This window comes from Pseudophryne corroboree, chromosome 12 (genome assembly GCF_028390025.1).
Source record: "Pseudophryne corroboree isolate aPseCor3 chromosome 12, aPseCor3.hap2, whole genome shotgun sequence".
NCBI classification, from domain to species: domain Eukaryota; kingdom Metazoa; phylum Chordata; class Amphibia; order Anura; family Myobatrachidae; genus Pseudophryne; species Pseudophryne corroboree.
This window is the reverse complement of record NC_086455.1, coordinates 125,889,975-125,916,117: the sequence shown is the minus strand read 5'-3', so window position 1 is coordinate 125,916,117 and position 26,143 is coordinate 125,889,975. Positions and strand designations below refer to the sequence as shown.

The 26,143-nt window shown below is 43.6% G+C and overlaps 1 protein-coding gene and 1 long non-coding RNA gene across 7 annotated transcripts in view; one reads left to right on the top strand and one right to left on the bottom strand.

Annotated features, from left to right (window-relative positions):
- The window catches only part of SLC35F4 (solute carrier family 35 member F4), a 402,934-nt gene that overhangs the window by 280,035 nt on the left and 96,756 nt on the right, over nt 1-26,143 (top strand). For 3 of the 6 annotated variants that reach the window (XM_063947984.1, XM_063947985.1, XM_063947986.1), the window contains exons 2-3: nt 4,234-4,425; nt 21,318-21,612. In XM_063947984.1, coding sequence (XP_063804054.1) covers nt 4,234-4,425; nt 21,318-21,612 — 487 coding nt within the window. The remainder of the gene's footprint in view (nt 1-4,233; nt 4,426-21,317; nt 21,613-26,143) is intronic. The other 3 variants (XM_063947987.1, XM_063947988.1, XM_063947989.1) reach the window with 1 other exon arrangement.
- LOC134980944 (uncharacterized) lies at nt 188-23,103 on the bottom strand. The gene is made up of 2 exons (XR_010190491.1): nt 22,917-23,103; nt 188-326 (listed from the first exon to the last, which is right to left on the bottom strand). It is a non-coding gene; the product is annotated as an uncharacterized LOC134980944 (long non-coding RNA).

The following is a 26,143-nucleotide window of genomic DNA, read 5'->3' as shown; positions in this document are numbered from 1 at the left end:
TCCCCCTACCATTACATGGTGGTGTAACTCAGTTCCACCTCGTTGTCCCCCACTTTAACCCCTGGATGTAGCACATTTTACAAAGTAATGGTAGGGGGAACAAGTTCCACCTCCTTCATTGCCCTGCACAGTAATTCCAACAGAAAAGCCCGCCCCGTCATCTGCGTCAATCGATGATACAGGCGGCACTAGTGTTGCTGATGAGGTGCAGCCACCTACTCCTTCCTCAGGTCCTGGTGCCTCCATGGTCCTCCTCCATGAGTTCCACCACCTCACCAGGACCTCTTTAAGCCCTGGCTACATCTGTAAAATGACTGTGAGTCCTGCTGGATAAAAGCACAATATAAGTAAAATTATTATTAATAAATTATTTGCAGATTAAGTCTACATTTTTACAGAAGTCTGTTAAGCTTTGTACACACTATATGATTTATTGTCCAATATAGTGTTCTGACACAGATCAGCACGATATATCGTAAAGGGGTCTATTTACTAAGCCTTGGATGGAGATAAAGTGGGCAGATAAAGTACCAGCCAATCATCTCCTAGCTGTCATTTTTCAAACACAGCCTGTGATATGGTAGTTAAAAGCCGATTGGCTGGTACTTTATCTCCGTCGACTTTATCTACATCCAAGGCTTAGCAAATAGACCCCATAGCGTGTACCCCAATCCGTTGTCTCAGGCTGCCTTTCTTTGAATTATCCCTTTGAATGTGCTGCACATCTAGTGGTCGATTCTACAGCAAATGTGGTTAGTTACATGCAGCGTGTAAATGATACATTGTGCCATCGTACAGTGGATCGTATACGTATAGTGTGTGCGGCGGTGCAGTGTATGGTTACATTGCATCACAGGGTCGCACCATCAGAAGGTGTGGGGATCCGGTCTTTAGGTCAACAGTAAGTAGGTCAACACTGTCTAGGTCGACCACTATTGGTCAACAGTAAGTAGGTCGACATGGTTTCTAGGTTGACAGGGACTTAAGGCCGACATGTTCTAGGTTGACATGACAAAAGCTCGACATGAGTTTCTCAAAATGTTTCCATATTTTTTACTTTTTCATACTTTACGATCCATGTGGACAACAATTGGGAACGGTGACCTATGACGAGCGCAGCGAAGCATGGCGAGTGAAGCGAGCCATGCGAGGGGACATGTGCCCTCATTCCGAGTTGATCGCTCGCTAGCTGCTTTTAGCAGCATTGCACACGCTAGGCCGCCGCCCTCTGGGAGTGTATTTTAGCATAGCAGAAGTGCGAACGAAAGATTAGCAGAACTGCTACTAAATATTTTCTTGCAGTTTCTGAGTAGCTCCAGACTTACTCACAGATTGCGATCAGCTCAGTCCGTTTAGTTCCTGGTTTGACGTCACAAACACGCCCTGCGTTCGGCCAGCCACTCCCCCATTTCTCCAGACACTTCCGCGTTTTTCGCTGACATGCCTGCGTTTTTTAGCACACTCCCGGAAAACGCTCAGTTACCACCCAGAAACGCCCCTTTCCTGTCAATCACTCACCGATCAGCAGAGCGACTGAAAAGCGCTGCAGGATCCACAGCAAATCTACTAAGTTTTTAGTTAAATAACTAAGCGCATGCACCATGCGTGCCTTGCGCATGCGCATTTTGCAACAATACGCAGCATAGCGAAAATCGGCAACGAGCAAACAACTCGGAACGAGGGCCATGGTGCACTAATTGGGGTTCCCGTCACTGTACGGTGAAAATGACACCAAAAAAAAAAACAAAAAACCTCATGTCGACCTAGATCTATTCTACCTAACATACCACACCCAAGGTGTGTAACTAGATTAAGTACAATAAATCTGTATGGCACTCCGGATAAATAACAGACAGCAATACCAAACAGGTTCAAGCCTCTTTGGTATTGCTGTCTGTTATTTATCTGGAGTGCCAACCACGTCTGCATACACATTATATATATATATATATATATATATATATATATATATATATATATATATATATACACATATACTGTGTGTATATATATATATATATATATATATATATATATATATATATATATATATATATATATATATATATATATACATATCCTGTATATATATATATATATATATATATATATATATACACATCTACTGTATATATATATATATATATATATATATATACATGTACTGTATATATATATATATATATATATATATATATATAATTTAATTTATAAGTGTCAGGTACAGTAAATAAGAGTTCTGTCATTCTAGGTTTCAATAATAGCATAGAGCCTAGATAGGTGTCAGGAACAGTGTGTATAGCCATTGCAGATTAGATTTTATTAATTTCCTCTAGTAGCATAATTAGGACATAATACACAATGAGCTCTTCTGACCTAATGCTAAATTAGCTTAGATGATAAATTCAGCAGTTAGATTTTGGGGCAATAAACCCACATTCACATTAACTGCCTTATTTGCTAATGGGTAATTCTGTAGTTTTGTCAACACAATTCCTAAGTACAGAAAATATATATTAATATTGTTTATTTCAACCTGATTGAAGCAATCTAGGCAACTCTCTAGGCCAGGGGTTCCCAATCTGTGTGCCTAGGCACCCTGGGCTCCCGCAAAGCTCTGCAGGGGTGCCTCGGGTTGGTTGGCCAGGACCAAGTAAAATTTTATTTATGGACAAAGTGATCGGCAAAACCAGTGCTTGCGGCTGCCAATAATACAAAAATGAGCAACCAGAAGCACAACTTTTCATCTTCATATAACTGTCCCTAGTGATCACAGGTAGGCACTATTTACTTAATTGTAATATTTTTTATTACAAAATATGTCAATAATAAACTTTTATTCTATGGCTGCCATGAAAAAAATGCTGATATTCTAGGGTGATTCAAGAAAGCTTGGGAACTGCTGCTCTAGGTTAGTTTTAGCATACTAAGGCTAATTGTAACATTCTAAGGCTGGTTATAACATTCTAGGGCTAATAGCAGAATTGTAAGGCTGATTATAGAATTCCAAAGCTGATTGCAGCAGTTTGAAGCTGGCAGTTGCATTCGAACTGGATTGTATGTTTTTTAATCATTCGGTATTACTGTTGGTATGATTGTTGTCTTGGTTTACTTTTTCTTTTCTAATATTATATGAAATAATGTAATAGGTTCCTTTATTGAGTATATCATGACAGACAGATGGTTCTGGCAAACACAATAGGCAGCTATTGCCTTTGGATAACACCTAAAAATTAGTAATGCAACATTTTCCAATATCAATTCATGGAAAAAGGGGCAAACGATGGAACTAGACTGTTCTTTTTGTTGATGTTCTCTAAATTTGCAGCTGAAAAAAAACAAACCCAAAAACAAATGTCTACATGTGGAACATCTCTAACATGTAAAATGTAAAAAGACTAAATAGCATGGTAGAGTGCTGACCCTATTCTGATGACAGTATGAGATCCTGGCAGTGTAAGCTCCTTGTGACCTTAGACAAGCAGCTATGTCTCCCAATGTCTCAGGCGCCAAAACCAAAACCTTATCTGGGCAGAGAAAGTAATGCAGGTATCATGCTTATAAATGAGAGGAACCAGATCAAAAAATACAGGTAATAATTTAAAAGTAGATGAAACAATTGGAAATTTACCCTGGAACAGAGAGGACACCTGAAGATGCCATAACATGAAGCTTGGTAACTACACCAAACTCACTTTCAGCTTTGCCCTAGAGCAATCTTTCCATAACAAAGGATATTAGTAATCTTATTCCATTTATGGTATGAGGTGGGAAGAAAGAAGACTATGAAGAGTCAACACTTGACTTGTCTGTGCCTTGGTCTTCCTCTGTGGATTCTGCTTAATGAACTGGAAGTATGAAGGGTACAATCCTATTATTTAAAACAGATGGCAATTGGATGTCTACCTTACCTAGCATGGCATCAAACCAGAGAAGACAAAAAAAAAACCATCATTTTGTTTTAAAGAATTGCAAAATCTGGAATGATAACAAATGAATTAGCAGTTTAAGCAGTGATCCTGTAGTTGTCTCTGCACCTCTTGGGAAAAAAGACAAGTTGAACATTACATTACATGTTTCAGTAGAGTGAATGAAACAAGATGTCTTTGGCCGTCTTGGTGGGGTTGATGTTTTCAAGATATTGTATATGCGAGACTTAAGAGTTTTCACTTTTAAAAACAAAGGATGTTCATAATCTGCTGGACCAAATTCATTTAAACTCTTTCTTCTCAGATACCTCGCATTCTTCTGTTTCTCGGTGCCTCTCTGGAATCACATACTCCAACTCGTGCAGCAGCACAAGGAAAAAGATCTGCCATATGTCGTCAACCGAAGACTCTTCCTCTCCCATGTTTGAGATGGAAAGTGGGAATTCCCTTCGAAAGTTTGAGCGCAGCAGGTCCAACAGGGTCCAGATTGGTACAGGTATGACAAATACAATTCTGGCATTGTAAAACTGACGTTCTCATGTTGTAATCTTAGAGAAGGTATTGGTATTATCATTACCTTCTGCGTTACCTAAAACCAGCATCGTTCAGTGTCAACATTTGGAGAAACAGAAGAGTCTGGATAAAGTGGATAAACACAATATTCTACTATTTAAACCAAACAACTCGAGCAAGTCAAAAGCCACAAAAAATAATATTTTGTGGCATGTATTAAGAAAAGCACCTATTGTTCTTGTCTTATACATCTGTCTGTCAATGTGTACTTAAGGTACAGGTCTTTCTAACTTGTGTGGCATTCATGTTCAAAGTGTGTTTTAGGATATCATGTATAATGGTATTATAAGTAGTGATGAGCGGATTCGGTTTTACTCGGTTTTACTCGGTTTTCAAAACCGAATCTTATTGGCTATCCAAAACACGTGACATCAGTGAGCCAATAAGATTCGGTTTTGAGAACCGAGTAAAACCGAATCCGCTCATCACTAATTATAAGTGATGGCAAACGGTGATAATAGCAAGCATGCTTGGCTTGACGACTTAACTGACGATCACCCCCCCAAAAAAAAAAACAAAAAAAAAAACACTCCGAAATTGTCAGGTTTTATTATGAGTGAATTAGGTGAGAGAACATGAATTTAACCTTATCCAAAATGATTTTAGTTAACAAAAAAGAAAAAAAAAATGTTTCCTCAACATTGGTACATCGGTCAGGAAGATCAGTAACATCTGAACATCGGTAACATCGCGACCATCGCAGCGTTACTTTTCCCCCAAGACAGCTGCCAGGTATACAGGGGGGGGGGGGTCTGGGGTGGCTTGGGGAGGGGGTCTACACTTTCCCAGCGGCTGCCATTGTCTGCAGCCGTTAGGTGGGGGGGGGGGGTCCTGCTGTGATGACAGTTCAGCAATGATCGGCAGCATGGCAACACTGTGGGGAGAGTGCTTGGAGGCAGAGGTACCTTATGGTCGCTCCGAGAGCAGCAGCGGAGGAAAGTTTCTGTTCCCTGCCGCTGCTAACACTGTTTATCTTACTGGTCGTATGCTGTGCGACCAGGTCAGATAAAGCACTTGCTGGTGTGGTCGCAACTGATGCGACCATGCCAGGCAAGTGGTTAAAGTTTTGATGATTTTACAAGGAACAAATTGAGCTGAAATTGAAAAGCTTCAGGAATGTGGAATTTTGAGAATTGTGAGCAATGTTCTGTTGCTGCTACTTTCCACAGTTAATAGGGGGGCAGTTGGTTCACTTTATCAAATTCTTGACTTTTTAAATTTCTAGATCTTGCCCTGGACATCAGAAGAACAAGGAAGGGCCTGCTCAAATACTTCTGACGTACATCAGTGCAGTTTTTGAGCTGCAGAGCAATATACAGTATACCTGCTCTGCAAGCAGATTTCTCTTGGGTACTTACCAATTCAGTTTAAAGCTCGGCTGAGATAAAATAACACTGAGGAAACTGAAGAATTCTGACTGCATTTAATTATCAGTAAAAAGGAAATAAATGCAGAGCGGAATGATGGCTTTAAATTAAACGTAGTCTTCTAGCGAACGAGATTTCCCATTTATAAGTCATACTACTACTTTAAAGAGAACGATAATGGCCGGATGACATAGTCAAGTAGCCTCACGGAAGCCAGGAGAAATAAGGACTGTGAACTCCCAATAGATTCTAACGAATAAGCAATACAGTTGCCAATGACCAATCTGTCCCTGCAACTCAGTGCAACCTCTGGCATCTCTAGAAATCAGATCAAGCTGCCAGTTTTCCAGACGAGTGTTTTTCCAGTTGTCAACCTTGCAAGAGTCATCAACCTAACATATTTAAATAACTGTGTCATCTTTAATGTAACTGACTGAACATAATGTAAGCAGACGCAGAATAACACGAAAGCTGATAATAAGTGGCACCATACCTCATAAGGGCAACAGATAGCTGTTCAAGTAAATAAAAAGCGCAGCTCATGGTAAACTGTAGCAGCATGTGCTTTCCACCTGAGTAATGAAATGCTGGACCTCATATAGAGTTGGGAGCAAATACAGCTGGAAAATCCACCTGGATAAACCATGTGTGAAGCAAGATGTACAAATGCAACAGTTTATGCTTTTATGGAAAATACTGCACATTATTACTGCACATTATATTTAAACTGCCATTTAGAGTTGAGATAGGACCACATTTATCCACATATTTTAAGTTTGCCTTTACATGGTTCTACCAAGGTGCAACACTGCACCTGTTCCCTGAACTCTAAATGAAGCCCAGCTATGTAAAATGAAATTGATTTCTAATGCGATCACTTTACTTGCGGTTTCCGGGGCTGACTGCTTTCCTGTCTAATCCTCTAATCCCATAGGCTACAATGGCTAACACATACTTACCGACTTTTTGGCTGCTCTCTCCTGGAGAGAGCATCCAGGTCGGTTCGGCAGGGGGGCGGGATGCGATGTGCGTGCAGAGGGGGGCGGGCCGGAGGCGGACCGGGGGCGTGGTGTGGTGGGCCGGGGGCGCGACTACGGGGATCGTGACGTGTAAGCCCCGCCCCCGCTGTGTAATGCCGCTATTATGGCATTATACAGCAGGGGGCGTGGCTATGATGACGCGATTCAACAAGAATCGCATCCTCGCCTGCCCGGACCGCCCACTTTACTCGCTAAGTGGGCGGCCGGGCTGGGGGGGACCCCTGTAATCGGGAGACTTGCCTGCTCTTCCGGGGGGCCGGGAGGGTCACCCGATTTTCGGGAGTCTCCCGGCCATTCCGGGAGAGTAGGCAAGTCTGGGCTAACACCATCTGAACATGACGTTAGCTATTGGGGCAAAGCAATTCGGCAATTGCAAAACACATAAACCTAAATCATTAAACATGAAAAAAAAGTTTTGTTTTAATAATAAAGTCACTTGAATACCCAGGGCCAGAACTACCAAAAGTCAGAGACTTTTAACTTATCCGACGATTTTTCCCTTCAAAAGCGTTAACAACATTGTTTTTTTTTTAAATGTCTTTTATTTAATAAAGTTGAAAAAGTATTTTTGAAAAATATTTAAACATTATATTATGCACATCTGCAGAACGGATCTCCTCGTCAAAAACGGGGGGACAGGGTGGGGCGGCGCAGTTGCATGAAATCTGACCATGCCATTTAAGTGGTTAGAAGCCACTGCTTGATAAATATACCCCTCAGTCTTGTTAGGCCGCCACTTACTCACTGGCCTACTACTTTACTATATACAAACATGATCAAATCCCTTCACTTTTTTAAACTAAGTTATAGGGTTATCTTCTTGATTGTACCCCATCCTGCTTTACTATCACTCACACCACACACACGCACACACGCACACACACACACACACACACACACACACAAACACTCACACATATACACACACACCTCTGCATCGCCCAATAGGATGTAGTGTAGCCCTTACCCAACCCCACCCATGAACTGTTTGGGGCGGATATGGGCCCAGAGCATTGCTGCAACATGAACGACGCTGTGTCACATGTAACAAAGTTCATGTGAGGATGTTGAGAGCTTCCAGCTGGGATCTATACTGTAAGTGTCCAATTGGAAGCTGGCGATACATCACTTTATGTGGCATAGAACCGCTTACCTGCACCTTGTCACTTGGATCCAAAGGAGATGTGCAGATACATGGGTTTAACTAGAGGTAGCAGATGCTAAGAGACTGGCAGCAGAAGTAGCCTGGCAGCCTGCCATTCATGCACTTCTGTGCCCTGGCCCTCTCTGCTATCTTATTTAATTTCCTTTCATTTTAGGACAAGATAACTGAGATTTAAGGAGCGAAGGAGACCGATTTGCAGTGGTGTTCCCCTGGGGTCTTGCTAAGTAGAAGGCAATTATTTTATGCAAAAGAACTTGGCAGAGTCCCATCAAGACTCACATACACAGAAACTGCCACTAAAAACTCAGATGTAACTTAGCTTTTGTTGCAGTTATCATAAAAATGTAAACAAAGTGCAGACCCAACACCTATCACTCATGGATTCCCCCAAGTCTGTTATATGGCACAGGAGGAAGCTAGTTATATGATGATTGACCAGTCTCTCCAGGATGAGGCTCAAAAATGGACTTCCAGCCCTGTCTTTAGCGAACTCTGAAATAACAATACAGATACGTCCTCATACATCTTTGCTGCAGTCACGCCAAACAGTACCTCTTGGCACGCCAGGTCGAGAGAGAATCTTCTAACGTCGAGTGTCTTTTTTGCCAAAAATGCAACGCAGTGTGACTAGGACACAAGAGGAGACTGCGCTGAGTGCTGGCAAGCAGCATTCTCTACCTGCCTCCCAATAAGCTCCCAGCCTGGGAGGCATATGCCCTCTGGCCGAGCCCACCCCTGCTCAAAGGCCATTAGAATCATGGGGCCCTGGGCATCTGCCAATGTGCCTATATGTTAAGATTTCCCTGACCTTTTAGACACATTTGCTTTTAGGTGTACATTTGTATGAATGGAATGAAAACATAACCAATGTCCCTTGGCCTTCTTCATTCATTCAAGGGATAAATGAAGAAATATTGAGCAGTTTTTAAGGAGAACATCATAGTTGTAATAAATAAATAAGATGATTTGAAGATGTTGGTACAGTATGTTGTTTAGAATCTGTCTGCACGTGAGCTCTCAGCTGGATCCACTATACCACAACTTTAGGGCCAGATTGATTTTTACAGGACAGTTCTGAAAGCAGAATGTGATACTATGGGCTTTATTCTGAGGTGGGAGTAAAGCAAAACTATGCACCATGTTGCAATGCTAGGGTTGCATATAGATTTGTTTTTGTAGGTTAAATACTGCTGCTGGTAGCCTACAAATACTGGATAACTTTTTGTTAGAAATTATGTGTGCTGGTATTTCTATTGCAGAGTTATATAGGCACACACAAGCAGATCACTCAGACTATGAACAACCCAGTTACTTAACCATTGGAGTTGGTTTATTAACAGGTAGCAGGAACAGCTGTACTCACTGTTTCATGTACACGGATGATGGAGCAGAGCATGAGCGGAGCAGGATTTCATCGCTCTCACCAGCCTATGAGTGTATACTGCAAATGGGTAGCGGTGCAAGAATGCTGGAACAGCTTCATATGCAGGTATTAACCTGGTCTCTCATATGAGCTAGGTATGGTGTCTCCCACCATGTCACTGTTCACAGTAAAAACCAAATGGCTCCTGCACATGCTCAGTAATGATCTCAGTAGCCATCTTGGGATAATGCATGAAGCCTCCCTGTATGACATGAAGACTGGAGTCTGCGCAGTTGCGCACTGCTCTTTCAACAATTTGGACACAGCCCTCTCAAATCTAAATTTCTCAGCATATTTTCTATCTGTCCCACCTTCCATACAATATGGTTTTGCCCAGGTGCACAGTTACTCTGACTTCAGCATCAGGCCCTATGTATCTGCTAAGCAGACAAATAAGTGCATTGGTTCATGCTGCAAAACGTTGTAATAGAAATGGCACTCTCATAAAATGAGGACAACATGCCCCTGTTTCCAGAAATGCAGGCTGGCACCATTTATTATTTATTTATTAACAGTTTCTTATATGGCGCAGCATATTTTGTTGCGCTTTACAATTAGAACAACAGTAATAGAACAAACAGTTCTACAAAACAGGTTCCCACCCCACCCCCACCCCATTGCATTGCAATATGGTTCATCCAGGTGTTAAGTACCTTTTTTTTTTTTTTTTTTCTGTTCTCCCAGCTCAGAATCATTCCCTTTTGTTCAGAGTGATTGCAGACATTAGGTAGCCAATAAGCACAGCAAGAACACCTGAATACTGTATCAGACTGCATTTACACCAGTTCTATTTGCTTCTCCTCCATGCGGTGCATAGTGCATGACCACTCCTGGGAATTTCTGATTGACAATCAGCCACTACTGGGATTCTCACAGTTTAAATCAAAGATTAGTACATTGGGCATAGAGAAACAGCAAATACAGCATTTATTGGAAAAAAAAAAAAGAATAAAAAGCAATTTGCTCACAGGTACAAGGAGTGAATTGTGTCCCGGCATGTGGCCAGGAAAATCCTGAATGCATAGCAATAAAACTGCAGTCCACGCAGGCTCTGGCTCTATGGAAAAGCAATATAAGGTGCAAGGAGTATATCACATGTTCAGGGCCAGCTCAAGGACACATTTTTTGGTAAGTGAATATATACTTTGGTGCCCCTGAAAAAATGAAGGGTGCTTGGTCTCATGGAAAATGCCCAGTTGAAGTTCTCCTTACACATTTTGTCCTCAGTAGTGGTGGCCCTAACTCATTATGCCCACCGTTGTAATGCCCCTTGCACCAGGGACGGACTGGGGGCCGAAATTTCGGCCCTGGCATGCACATGACAGGCATGAGAGGGACACGCGTACCGCTAAAGGGGGCGTGCGGGCACTAGTGACGGGGGCATGCCACAAGTCAAGGGGGCATGGACTCCTTGGGGACGGGCAGGGTGGCGGGGGAGTGTTCACAACAGAGAGTTAGAGGCTGCGCTGCACGCAGCCTTCCTACCTCTCTGAATGACAGGACCGGTCCACCTTCCCATCGGCCCTTATGGCATTTGCCATAAGTGCCAGATGGGCAGTCCGGCCCTGCCTTACACTTTGCCCACAGTTGTAGTGTCCCTAACACTATGCCCACAGTTGTAGTGCCCCTTACACTATGCCCACAGTTGTAGTGCCCCTTACACTATGCCCACAGTTGTAGGGCCCCTTACACTATGCCCACAGTTCTAGTGCCCCTTCCACTATGCCCACAGTTGTATTACCTGGTGTGCCCCCTTCGTTAGTTGCTGCCCAGCAGGCAGTGTTACTTGCGCCGGTGTCTGGCACTGTACCACACTACAGTACAGTGAAGTAACTCAAAATAAATTACAACTCCTGGCAGCCCTGCTAGGAGCTGCAGTTTATTTTGAGTTTCTTCACTGTACTGTAGTGTGGTGCAGTGTCGTATATCGGCGCCTGTAACACAGCCTGCTGTGAGAGTCTCCGGGCAGCAACTACCCAGGCAAGAATGGATTAAGCCTTGGGGGTGCCTGGGGCACTTAAGACAGGGTGGCCTCAATGGAAGGGGGGTGGGGTATATTATATTGTGCATACCTCCCAACATGACATATTCCAGGAGGGACAAAATACCCTTGTGTTGGGATGTATGGATTGTGTATATTAGATTTAAACTAATAGTTTAATAAATAATGCCTGGGTACTGTTTATAGCTTCACCTAATTGAAAGACAACTATTTTATTAAATATTCTTGTAGTGGAACAAAGGCAACTTACACAACCTAAACTGCGCATAGAAAAAAAAAATCTAAAATTTATTTTGTCACGTGCAAAAATTGCAGCAACCTCTGTACTACTTACACACTGGGACAGGACTCAGGAGGCAGGGTTGGACTGTACCACAGGGGTACAGGTGAAACCCCCCAGTACATCCTCCTCTAGGGATTAAGTTCTATACTGTGCACTTGAATTGTATATTATACATATGTTACCTTATACTGCACAGGTCTAAGGTGTATTCTATACAGCACACTGCTGTTATTAATCTGGTACATTATCATGAAACATCATACTAACCCTCTGTTCCATGTTGTCTGTCTACACCATCTGCGTCACCCCCTGTCTGTGTGTCCCTCCCCTTTAGAATGTAAGCTCTTATGGGCAGGGCCCTCTTCCCTCATGTGCTTATCCTTTTCTTACTTTTAGGCTCTGGCAACACATAGCGGCCACACATGCAGCGGTCGGGCCGGATGACAGGACGGCGGGATTTCAATGTGAACACATACATTTCAATGTATGTGTTCACTGTGGGGGTGATTCAGACCTGATCGTAGCTGTGCTAAATTGACATGCGGGGGGATGCCCAGCACAGGACTAGTCCGCCCCGCATGTGAGGCCCGGCCCCCACCGCACAAGTACAAAAGCATCACACAGTGGCGATGCTTTTGTACTTGAAGAGTAACTCCCAACCAGCACAGCTCCTGCGTGCTGGCCAGAAGTTACTCGTCGTTGTGATGGTCACGGCAGCTGCGTGTGACGTCACGCAGCCGCTGCGGGCCCCCCCCCCCCCACGGTCCGGCCACGCCTGTGTTGGCTGGACCGTGCCCACAAAATGGCGGACAAATCCCGCCGTGCCACCCCCTCCCACCCAGCGACCGCCTCTGTCAATCAGGCAGAGACCATCGCTGGGCTACGACAACCGTCAGCTGTCTGGCATGCGCCGGCGTATGCGCACTTCTGACCTGATCGCTGCGCTGCGATGAACGACAGCGTGCGATCGGGTCAGAATGACCCCCTGTGTTCTATTGAAATCCCATGTGTCACTTACGGATCCTGTTCAGCGGGATCCCGCAGAACAGGATCGGTGTGAACACAAAACTCCCCTCCCGGCCAATGAGGACCCGCTTGGCCGCTGTGTGTGGTCAGAGCCTAATAATCTTCAACTGCACCAAATCCTGCAGTTTTCTGCTACGTGATACTTATTTCAGTGTCATCTGCTGATGTAGCTATGTTTATTTACCCTGTACTTGTCCTATATTGTCTTCAACTGTGAGTCGCTATTTTCCTGTTTTGATTAGTTGTTTATGTACTCTGTAATTGGGCGCTGCAAAACCTACGTGGCACCATAAGGATGATAATAATAATAATAATGTATTCACTAGCAGTACTAAATATATTTATCAAAGGGCCCAGACCATGCGCTCTCTAATGGTTAGACAAACTTCCGACCCAAAGATGACCCAAATATATACTTATACCAGGGGTTCTCAAACTCGGTCCTCAGGACCCCACACAGTGCATGTTTTGCAGGTAACCCAGCAGCTGCACAGGTGTATTAATTACTCACTGACACATTTTAAAAGGTCCACAGGTGGAGCTAATTATTTCACTTGTGATTCTGTGAGGAGACCGGCAAAACATGCACTGTGTGGGGTCCTGAGGACCGAGTTTGAGAACCTGTGACTTATACCCATTTTTATGTACCCCAAATTTAATGAGAGCACTTATTTTGCCATAAAAATAGTTTTTTATAATTTTTTTAAATGTAAAAAAAAATTCATATAATAGCCATTTGACCCAATTGACTGATACCAAATAGTTTTATTATTGCCAATAATAGACTCTTATATGTTTTCCAATAGTAGTTTGGCTTTTTTTGGGGGGTACAGGCAGAGTTCCCCACTTTCTCCTATACTTTTCTCTGTTTTTTGCCAGCTAGAATTACCACGCAAATCCCATTTCCGCCATTGTGGAATAGGATAGGTGCAAAAAACGGGAGCGTGCAGTCTGCGATAAGCTGTTTTTTCGGGAGATAGGTGTGATAACTTTAGCCACGATCGCGTTATCATGGCTAATTGGATATCTCCCCCCCCCCCAGTCTGTATTGTTCTCAAAATATATTTTTTCCTTCCATATGAAATGAGTATTAGTAACTTTTAGATGAAATATCACAGCTGCATAGTGTTTAATGACATAGGGGTGTATTCAATACATGTCGGATCCTTTCCGACGGAAAGGATCCGACAAATGCAGTATTCAGTGAGCGGACAAATCCGAGAGGATTTGGCTGTTCTCAACAATGCCAATCCGACTTTTTTTAAAGTTGGAATGACATTGTCGGAAACGGGGCTAAAACTTGTTGGATTTGGCCGAGGAATCTGATAAAACACGTGGATCCGTGGAACACTATCCGACCTAAAAAAGTCGGAAACTGCCGTCTTTCCAACAAGAGAGCAGTTCCCACTTCAATTGAATACCCCCCATTGTGTTGCTCCTGACTCTAGATATTGTAGTGAAAGAATGATTCATGGTAAAATGCACTGTATTGGTTTACTCAGCAATGTTACAATGCAGAGGAGCTGTACTATGCATAAGAATTAGGCTATTCTTACAGGACTACAGCTGTGATTTAGAAAAAAGTAATTTGACATAATAAATGAATAATAGATGCTGCTTTCCTAACACAAATTGATAACTTTAGAATGTGACTTGAGTACTGATGTTGTTTTATGACCTTGTCCTTTGATTTGTATACTACGCATAGTGTTGGGGAACAATAAATCCTACACACGACTTTGTATACAAGATGCAGTGTACTAACAAATACTAACATTTCTCTATCGTCCTAGTGGATGCTGGGGTTCCTGAAAGGACCATGGGGAATAGCGGCTCCGCAGGAGACAGGGCACAAAAAGTAAAGCTTTTCCAGATCAGGTGGTGTGCACTGGCTCCTCCCCCTATGACCCTCCTCCAGACTCCAGTTAGATTTTTGTGCCCGGCCGAGAAGGGTGCAATCTAGGTGGCTCTCCTAAAGAGCTGCTTAGAAAAAGTTTAGCTTAGGTTTTTTATTTTACAGTGAGTCCTGCTGGCAACAGGATCACTGCAACGAGGGACTGAGGGGAGAAGAAGTGAACTCACCTGCGTGCAGGATGGATTGGCTTCTTGGCTACTGGACATCAGCTCCAGAGGGACGATCACAGGTACAGCCTGGATGGTCACCGGAGCCGCGCCGCCGGCCCCCTTGCAGATGCTGAAGTCAGAAGAGGTCCAGAATCGGCGGCTGAAGACTCCTGCAGTCTTCTAAAGGTAGCGCACAGCACTGCAGCTGTGCGCCATTTTCCTCTCAGCACACTTCACACGCAGTCACTGAGGGTGCAGGGCGCTGGGGGGGGGCGCCCTGGGAGGCAAATGTAACCTATATAAAGGCTAAAAATACCTCACATATAGCCCCCAGAGGCTATATGGAGATATTTAACCCCTGCCTGGATTCACTAAATAGCGGGAGACGAGCCCGCCGGAAAAGGGGCGGGGCCTATCTCCTCAGCACACGGCGCCATTTCCTCTCACAGCTCCGCTGGTCAGGACGGCTCCCAGGTCTCTCCCCTGCACTGCACTACAGAAACAGGGTAAAACAGAGAGGGGGGGCAAATTTATGGCGATATTTTGATATATATAAAGCAGCTATAAGGGAGCACTTATTATAAGGCTATCCCTGTTATATATAGCGCTTTTGGTGTGTGCTGGCAAACTCTCCCTCTGTCTCCCCAAAGGGCTAGTGGGTCCTGTCTTCGTTAGGAGCATTCCCTGTGTGTCTGCTGTGTGTCGGTACGTGTGTGTCGACATGTATGAGGACGATATTGGTGTGGAGGCGGAGCAATTGCCAAATATGAGGATGTCACCCCCTAGGGAGTCGACACCAGAATGGATGCCTTTATTTATGGAACTACGGGATAGTGTCAACACGCTAAAGCAGTCGTTTGACGACATGAGACGGCCGGACAATCAATTAGTGCCTGTCCAGGCGACTCAAACACCGTCAGGGGCTGTGAAACGCCCTTTGCCTCAGTCGGTCGACACAGACCCAGACACAGGCACTGACTCCAGTGGTGACGGTGACGAATCAACCGTATTTTCCAGTAGGGCCACACGTTATATGATTTTGGCAATGAAGGAGGCGTTACATTTAGCTGATACTACAGGTACCACTAAACAGGGTATTATGTGGGGTGTGAAAAAACTACCTATAGTTTTTCCTGAATCAGAAGAATTAAATGACGTGTGTAATGAAGCGTGGGTTGCCCCTGATAAAAAGCTGATAATTTCAAAGAAATTATTGGCATTATACCCTTTCCCGCCAGAGGTTAGGGAGCGCTGGGAAACACCTCCTAGGGTGGACAAGGCGCTAACACGCTTATCTAAACAAGTGGCGTTACCCTCTCCTGAGACGGCCGCACTTAAAGATCCATCAGATAGGAGGATGGAAAATATCCAAAAAAGTATATACACACATGCAGGTGTTATACTACGACCAGCTATAGCGACTGCCTGGATGTGCAGTGCTGGGGTAGTTTGGTCAGAGTCCCTGATTGAAAATATTGATACCCTGGACAGGGACAATATTTTACTGTCGTTAGAACAAATAAAGGATGCATTTCTTTATATGCGTGATGCACAGAGGGATATCTGCACACTGGCATCACGGGTAAGTGCTATGTCCATTTCGGCCAGAAGAGCTTTATGGACGCGACAGTGGACAGGCGATGCGGATTCAAAACGACATATGGAAGTTTTGCCGTATAAAGGGGAGGAGTTATTTGGAGTCGGTCTATCAGATTTGGTGGCCACGGCTACAGCCGGGAAATCCACCTTTCTACCTCAAGTCACTCCCCAACAGAAAAAGGCACCGACTTTTCAACCGCAGCCCTTTCGTTCCTTTAAAAATAAGAGAGCAAAGGGCTATTCATATCTGCCACGAGGCAGAGGTCGAGGGAAGAGACAGCAACAGGCAGCTCCTTCCCAGGAACAGAAGCCTTCCCCGGCTTCTACAAAAGCCTCAGCATGACGCTGGGGCTTCTCAAGCGGACTCGGGGACGGTGGGTGGTCGTCTCAAAAATTACAGCGCGCAGTGGGCTCACTCGCAGGTAGATCCCTGGATCCTGCAGATAATATCTCAGGGGTACAGGTTGGAATTAGAGACAGATCCACCTCGCCGTTTCCTGAAGTCTGCTTTACCAACGTCCCCCTCCGAAAGGGAGACGGTTTTGGAAGCCATTCACAAGCTGTACTCTCAGCAGGTGATAGTCAAGGTACCTCTTCTACAACAAGGGAAGGGGTATTATTCCACTCTTTTTGTGGTACCGAAGCCGGATGGCTCGGTAAGGCCTATTCTAAATCTGAAGTCCTTGAACCTGTACATAAAGAAGTTCAAGTTCAAGATGGAGTCACTCAGAGCAGTGATAGCGAACCTGGAAGAGGGGGACTTTATGGTATCCTTGGACATCAAGGATGCGTATCTCCACGTTCCAATTTACCCCTCACACCAGGGGTACCTCAGGTTCGTTGTACAAAACTATCACTATCAGTTTCAGACGCAGCCGTTCGGATTGTCCACGGCACCTCGGGTCTTTACAAAGGTAATGGCCGAGATGATGATTCTTCTTCGAAGAAAAGGCATATTAATTATCCCATACTTGGACGATCTCCTAATAAGGGCAAGGTCCGATGATATCGCAGTCGTAGGTTTAATAAGTAAGGACGATGAGTCAGAATATAGATCTGAGGTCGCTAGGTTAGAAGCTTGGAGTCAAACTAATCACTTAATTTTAAATGTAAAAAAAACAAAAGAAATGATTGTAGATTTTAGGAAAATTCACATGCAGCCTTCTTGTCCCCTAGTCGTAAATAACCAGGTTGTGGAGACAGTTGAGTCCTTTAAATTCCTGGGTATTAACATCTCCAATGACCTGTCTTGGGGTATCCATACACGATGTGTTGTTAAAAAATCTCAACAACGCCTGTTTTTATTGAGGAAAATGCGCATGGCAGGGATACGTAAGGAGATTTTAGTAAACTTTTATTCAGCAATTTTAGAGAGTGTCCTCACATACGGAATTATAGTATGGTTTGGAAACTGTACTGCTATAGAACGTAAGTCCCTTCAGAGAGTGGTTAAAACTGCAAGTAGAGTAATTGGAGTCAGCCTGCCCTGTATTCAGGATATATATGAAAAAAGGCTCCTCACTAAGGTGAAAAGTATTCTGGGAGATCTATCTCATCCAAATGGGGGGATGTTTTCTGTGTTGCCATCTAATAGGCGTTACCGTTCTATTCTTTGTCGGACAAACCGGTTAAGGGGTAGTTTTTTCCCAAAAGCAATAAACATGTTAAACCAGATAGGACCGAGATAAATTGACAATTGGGAATGTCTTGGGTTTAGGAGTGCTCTCTTCGTTCTGTTCTTATGGTCTCTGTATATGCTTGCTTTTTAGTTTCGTTGATTGTTCATTGAACTATTGATGACAATAAAGTATTATTATTATTATTATTATTATTATTAACAGCTAGAGATGGGATTAGCACTGTCGCAAGAAGTGCTAAAACAGCACGGGTGGATTCTGAATATTCCAAAATCCCAGTTAATGCCGACAACTCGTCTGCTGTTCCTAGGGATGATTCTGGACACGGTTCAGAAAAAGGTTTTTCTCCCGGAGGAAAAAGCCAAGGAGTTATCCGAGCTTGTCAGGAACCTCCTAAAACCAGGAAAGGTGTCTGTACATCAATGCACAAGAGTCCTGGGAAAAATGGTGGCTTCTTACGAAGCAATTCCATTCGGCAGATTCCACGCAAGAATTTTCCAAAGGGATCTGTTGGACAAATGGTCAGGGTCGCATCTTCAGATGCACCTGCGGATAACCCTGTCTCCAAGGACAAGGGTGTCTCTTCTGTGGTGGTTGCAGAGTGCTCATCTATTGGAGGGCCGCAGATTCGGCATACAGGATTGGATCCTGGTGACCACGGACGCCAGCCTGAGAGGCTGGGGAGCAGTCACACAAGGAAGAAACTTCCAGGGAGTATGGACGAGCCTGGAAACGTCTCTTCACATAAACATTCTGGAACTAAGAGCAATATACAATGCTCTAAGCCAGGCAGAACCTCTGCTTCAGGGAAAACCGGTGTTGATCCAGTCGGACAACATCACGGCAGTCGCCCATGTGAACAGACAGGGCGGCACAAGAAGCAGGAGTGCAATGGCAGAAGCTGCAAGGATTCTTCGCTGGGCAGAGAATCATGTGATAGCACTGTCAGCAGTGTTCATCCCGGGAGTGGACAACTGGGAAGCAGACTTCCTCAGCAGACACGATCTTCACCCGGGAGAGTGGGGACTTCATCCAGAAGTCTTCCACTTGCTGGTAACCCGTTGGGAAAGACCAATGGTGGACATGATGGCGTCTCGCCTCAACAAAAAACTGGACAGGTATTGCGCCAGGTCAAGAGATCCGCAGGCAATAGCTGTGGACGCGCTGGTAACGCCTTGGGTGTACCAGTCGGTGTATGTGTTTCCTCCTCTGCCTCTCATACCAAAAGTATTGAGAATTATACGGCAAAGAGGCGTAAGGACGATACTAGTGGTTCCGGATTGGCCAAGAAGGACTTGGTACCCGGAACTTCAAGAGATGATCACGGAAGATCCGTGGCCTCTACCTCTAAGGAGGGACTTGCTTCAGCAGGGTCCCTGTCTGTTTCAAGACTTACCGCGGCTGCGTTTGACGGCATGGCGGTTGAACGCCGGATCCTAAAGGAAAAAGGCATGCCGGAAGAAGTCATTCCTACTTTGATTAAAGCAAGGAAGGAAGTAACCGTGCAACATTATCACCGAATTTGGCGAAAATATGTTGCGTGGTGCGAAGATCGGAGTGCTCCGACGGAGGAATTTCAACTGGGTCGATTCCTACATTTCCTGCAATCAGGATTGTCTATGGGTCTCAAATTGGGATCTATTAAGGTTCAAATTTCGGCCCTGTCGATTTTCTTTCAAAAAGAATTGGCTTCAGTCCCTGAAGTCCAGACCTTTGTTAAGGGAGTGCTACATATACAGCCTCCTGTGGTGCCTCCAGTGGCACCGTGGGATCTCAATGTGGTTTTGGACTTTCTAAAATCTCATTGGTTTGAACCACTAAAGAAGGTGGATTTGAAATATCTCACATGGAAAGTGACCATGCTTCTAGCCCTGGCTTCGGCCAGGAGAGTGTCAGAACTGGCAGCTTTATCTTACAAAAGCCCATATCTGATTTTCCATTCGGACAGGGCAGAACTGCGGACTCGTCCGCATTTTCTCCCTAAGGTGGTGTCAGCATTTCATCTGAACCAGCCTATTGTAGTGCCTGCGGCTACAAGTGACTTGGAGGACTCCAAGTTACTGGACGTTGTCAGAGCATTAAAAATATATATTGCAAGGACAGCTGGAGTCAGAAAATCTGACTCGTTGTTTATATTGTATGCACCCAACAAGATGGGTGCTCCTGCGTCTAAGCAGACGATTGCTCGTTGGATCTGTAACACAATCCAACTTGCACATTCTGTGGCAGGCCTGCCACAGCCTAAATCTGTAAAGGCCCACTCCACAAGGAAGGTGGGCTCATCTTGGGCGGCTGCCCGAGGGGTCTCGGCATTACAACTTTGCCGAGCAGCTACGTGGTCAGGGGAGAACACGTTTGTAAAATTTTACAAATTTGATACTCTGGCTAAGGAGGACCTGGAGTTCTCTCATTCGGTGCTGCAGAGTCATCCGCACTCTCCCGCCCGTTTGGGAGCTTTGGTATAATCCCCATGGTCCTTTCAGGAACCCCAGCATCCACTAGGACGATAGAGAAAATAAGATTTTACTTACCGATAAATCTATTTCTCGGAGTCCGTAGTGGATGCTGGGCGCCCATCCCAAGTGCGGATTATCTGCAATAATTGTACATAGTTATTGTTAACTAATTCGGGTTATTGTTGAAGGAAGCCATCTTTCAGAGGCTCCGCTGTTATCATACTGTTAACTGGGTTTAGATCACAAGTTGTACGGTGTGATTGGTGTGGCTGGTATGAGTCTTACCCGGGATTCAAAATCCTCCCTTATTGTGTACGCTCGTCCGGGCACAGTACCTAACTGGAGTCTGGAGGAGGGTCATAGGGGGAGGAGCCAGTGCACACCACCTGATCTGGAAAAGCTTTACTTTTTGTGCCCTGTCTCCTGCGGAGCCGCTATTCCCCATGGTCCTTTCAGGAACCCCAGCATCCACTACGGACTCCGAGAAATAGATTTATCGGTAAGTAAAATCTTTTTTTTTTTTTTTAAATAAGTAAAAATTCAACGTACAGCTCTGCATAAATGGAGGCACTATATAAATAAACAATAATAATAATAATAATAATAATAATAATAATTAACACAAACATAGTAAATACAAAATAGTAAAATGTTTCAAATAAAAAGCAAAGTTTTAATGTAACTGCATTATTAGATCTGACAACCTAAAGAAGTCATATGAGTAATGTTTTTATTTAATTTTTTTTATTTCAGGCGGAGAAGGAGCACAACCAAATCAAGAGAACACCCCAGAGAACCGTGAAAAATCTCGATGTCAGTCATGTACTTCTACATTCCTTAAAATTGTCTGGGGATTACTAATTATCCTTTCAGTATCGTCCTCTTGGGTTGGAACCACACAGATAGTAAAAATCACATACAAGAACTTCTACTGCCCATTCTTTATGACATGGTTTTCAACCAATTGGAACATTATGTTTTTCCCGGTATATTATTCTGGTCACCTAGCAACAGCACAAGAGAAGCAGTCGCTGCTTCAAAAAATCAGGTAGGTGTTTATCACTTACTTTTGTTATATATACATAGGGCGGGATGTACTAAACTCAAAAATGCAGTTCTCAAGGTTTTTATCGCAGTTTCCATATGCCCCTTTACATTCTGAAGCTTGGTCCCAGTGGGTAACGCCATCCCAGAATTCCTTCTTTCGCAAAGGGCAGCTCTCATTGGGAGGGCGGTCCTTTGTGAATTTCTTTGTACATACTGGTGTTATTTACGCCGGTATGTACCTGATAACTGTCAGGATGTTCCGCATCACGGATGCGATGCTTAGTACATCCCGCCCATAATGAGTACATTGGTTTGACATATAAGGATTTTGAAAATCATCTCTGAGTTACATGACCTGGTGCCTTGAATTTGCCATTTCAATAGCCTGAGGGCTCAGGGGGAGAGACAACCTTATGCTGGGTACACACTGGACGTTATATCGTCTGTTCTATAGAATGGATGATATATTGTTTGCTTATCGACATATCGCGTCGGCCCTGCAGCACAGCTGGTGCCCCATATATCTGCAGATATATTGGTACATCTGGCTGTGTGTACGGATGCCCACCAGTTGTGATGTTAGCACAGACACATCGAGCAGCCAATACGTAAGTGTGGTTAGAAGAAAAAAGAATGGAAAACTGCGCTATTCGTATCCACAGCCCCCTTCTAGCTGGTTGCTGCTGATGACACTATGTGGGAATACTACCGAATCCCACTTGCGGCGAGATTAATATGGTAAATGAGTGTCTTAGCGCACACCTCGCATGAATGTTTGAATAAAACCTTTTGGTTTTTTCTAATAATATCCACAATGAGACAAAGTCATAAAATGTCAAATTTATTTATATTGCATAAAAATAAAAAATAAAAATAATAACCAGTGGAAATATATATAGAATGTAGGATTCTAATAAAAGGCTTAGTTGATCTTAAAATAATTGTTAGTTCATATAGTTTAAATTACTAAAAACCCCTAGTTCCGGTACACATGACTGACATATAACACACAAACACACATATATAACAATATCCCAGTGAGAACACTGTATCAGCGTTTTACCCCACTGGTGAAAGGACAGTCTCTATCCAGAAAGAAAGAGATTCGGATATGCTATTTCCTTATAGGATAATAGAATGGCTAGTACTGGCTGTTTGTAAAAAAAGTCTCTCTGTGTCGCTGACAGTCAGGATTAGTTCAGTTAGTGCGGTCGATAGTCCCAATGTTTACAGCAGAGACTGCTGATAGGTACCTTTTGTCAGCAGTAATCACAAATGTTGGTGTGGGATAATATCCCCGCCTACCTCGTCTTGCTGTTGCTGCGGTGTATTACCCGTTGGTGATACAGTGGAAAGTGTCCAAAGCTTGTTTCTTTCTCCTGCAGGGTAACCCGTTGGTGGTGTGGTGGAATGAGCTGTAGTCTGCCGGCAGACTTCCGTGTCTCCGTGTCTTCGTCCGTGCGGTCACAGGAGACGGATCGATTATTCTGCAATCAACGCGTTTCGCCTGTCACAGGCTTCCTCAGGATGGCTGCATAATCGATCTACAGTATTCCACTCCTTTTATCCTCTGCGGCCTGGGTCATTTTACTTCCGCCCTTTACAAACATGGTTCTTTTGGCACTTTTGCCCTTATCCTGCATATTAATTCCTTTATTACACAAAAACGAGCAAAAACGGACAAAGACAAACAAAAACAAAGAGACGGAACATAAAACACTCGACTGACACAAAAAAACAATAATAATAATTTATTTCTAAAATATATGTGTGCTAATACATTGATCTATAAAAATGAGTGTCCTTTGTCCTCGGGTCATTGGTGGTACCTATATTTATATACCCCATTCGTCAAACCAACAGACTGTAATGGATATTTAAACGCACAAAGCAACCATCACAAGAAGTGGATTAGAAATATTCCAGGGGGACAGTTAAGGCGAGTAAAAAGGAACTGTTCAAGAAGTGTGGACTATGATGCACAAGCAGAAAGAATGATAGAGAATTTCACCAAGAAGAACTATGACACACAGCACCTTGAAAGGGAGAAGGAAAGAATTAGCAAAATCAAGAGAGAAGATCTTCTTAAATACAAAATTAAGAAAGAAGAAGAACAACAACTAAAAAATGTCCTCTTCATATCAGAATACTCCACACAAAGATTATGCAGCCATCCTGAGGAAGCCTGTGACAGGCGAAACGCGTTGATTGCAGAATAATCGATCCGTCTCCTGTGACCGCACGGACGAAGACACGGAGACACGGAAGTCTGCCGGCAGACTACAGCTCATTCCACCACACCACCAACGGGTTACCCTGCAGGAGAAAGAAACAAGCTTTGGACACTTTCCACTGTATCACCAACGGGTAATACACCGCAGCAACAGCAAGACGAGGTAGGCGGGGATATTATCCCACACCAACATTTGTGATTACTGCTGACAAAAGGTACCTATCAGCAGTCTCTGCTGTAAACATTGGGACTATCGACCGCACTAACTGAACTAATCCTGACTGTCAGCGACACAGAGAGACTTTTTTTTACAAACAGCCAGTACTAGCCATTCTATTATCCTATAAGGAAATAGCATATCCGAATCTCTTTCTTTCTGGATAGAGACTGTCCTTTCACCAGTGGGGTAAAACGCTGATACAGTGTTCTCACTGGGATATTGTTATATATGTGTGTTTGTGTGTTATATGTCAGTCATGTGTACCGGTACTAGGGGTTTTTAGTAATTTAAACTATATGAACTAACAATTATTTTAAGATCAACTAAGCCTTTTATTAGAATCCTACATTCTATATATATTTCCACTGGTTATTATTTTTATTTTTTATTTTTATGCAATATAAATAAATTTGACATTTTATGACTTTGTCTCATTGTGGATATTATTAGAAAAAAACAAAAGGTTTTATTCAAACATTCATGCGAGGTGTGCGCTAAGACACTCATTTACCATATTAATACGTAAGTGTGTATTCTTACCAGAATTGTTTGCTCGGTCAGCGATATGGTGGTCTGCAGACATGTCAGGTAAATGTTTTCCCAGCCTTAGTGTAAAACCCCTTTGCCAGAATCTCGTGCGTAATGGTGTGTGTATGTGCCATGAGGCTCTCCTTCTCATTTCACCTCAATGCCTCCACCTAAACCTTGGCACGTGACTCTCATGTATTGTCCGAGACCACAAACACAAGGGGGAGACCACAAACATCATGGAAATGGCTCACACAGACATGTTACAAAAGCTACCCTGGGACATTAATTAATGATGTAGGATAACCAATGCTTTTGTTTGTTTTATATAAAAAAAATATACTATACAGTATCCACATAGAAATAAAGGGTGTTTTCTGGTAACGGATGGAAATGGGAAATACTGTATGTCAAACAGTAAATGGTGCCTGGAAATCACATATAAGAAAATAAAGTGCAGTAATCATCAGAGCCACACCTACAGTATATACAAAGTGTGCAGCCGCACACCGACACTGAAGCTGCAGGTGCTTGATCTGCATCGCAGACATCATAGTCTCAGCGCACAACGAAGTGCAGACATGTAGCTGCTGGTTGGTAATCAGGAGTGTCCCAGGACGTGCATGCAGGTGCCTCTGTAATCAGCATGGACCGCTGACCCTTGAGTCAGCGAGAGGTGGGTTCCCAGCGATAAGGGAAATTTACTAAGCTCCTGATTTGATTTTAGTTTGCATTTTCAGATGAAATTCAACTCAGTTATTTACTAAACAGCAATAATGGCAGAGTTCTAACAATTTGAGATACACAGCCTTCCACACAAATACGAATCAATAGACCATTGGCCAAACATAGTTGGATTTTCACATACACCTCATAGAACACAGAATTTATTAAGGATTCATATTCTCAATCACTGCAGACAAAAGCCGAACACTGCCGGCAAAGGATGGAATTCGTACACAAATAGAACGTTTAAATAGACCTTCTTCTGGCTGGCGTGTTTGGAGAATCATGCACGGATCAGTGAGATCCATGCATGCTTCTCTGTGTAAACGTGTAGTAAAGAATTAAAAATAAAAATTTGCGTGGGGTTCCCCCTTCTGAATATAACCAGCCCCGTGCTGGTTGTTAAAATACCGGGAAAAATGCATATTGGTCCATACTATTTTAATAACCAGCACCGAGCTCTTGGACTGGTCCTGGTTCCAAAAATATGGGGGGAAAGGATGTAGGGGTACCCCTTGATTTTTGAAACCAGCACAGGGCTCCACTAGTCAAGAAGATAATGCCACAGCCGGGGGACACATTTATTAGGTCCCTGCGGTCGTGGCATTATTATTATTATTACATTTTATTTATAAGGCGCCACATGTGTTTCGCAGCGCCGTACAAAGGACAGTACAGGGGACAAAACATTGCATTACAGTAAATAAATAACAGAAATAGAGTACAGGTAACAGAGCACCACACATTCTCAGGACATAATACAGCTAAGATGTAAGTATTGATGGAGTGCTCATAGTACTACTAGAGGCTGGTGGTTATAGATGG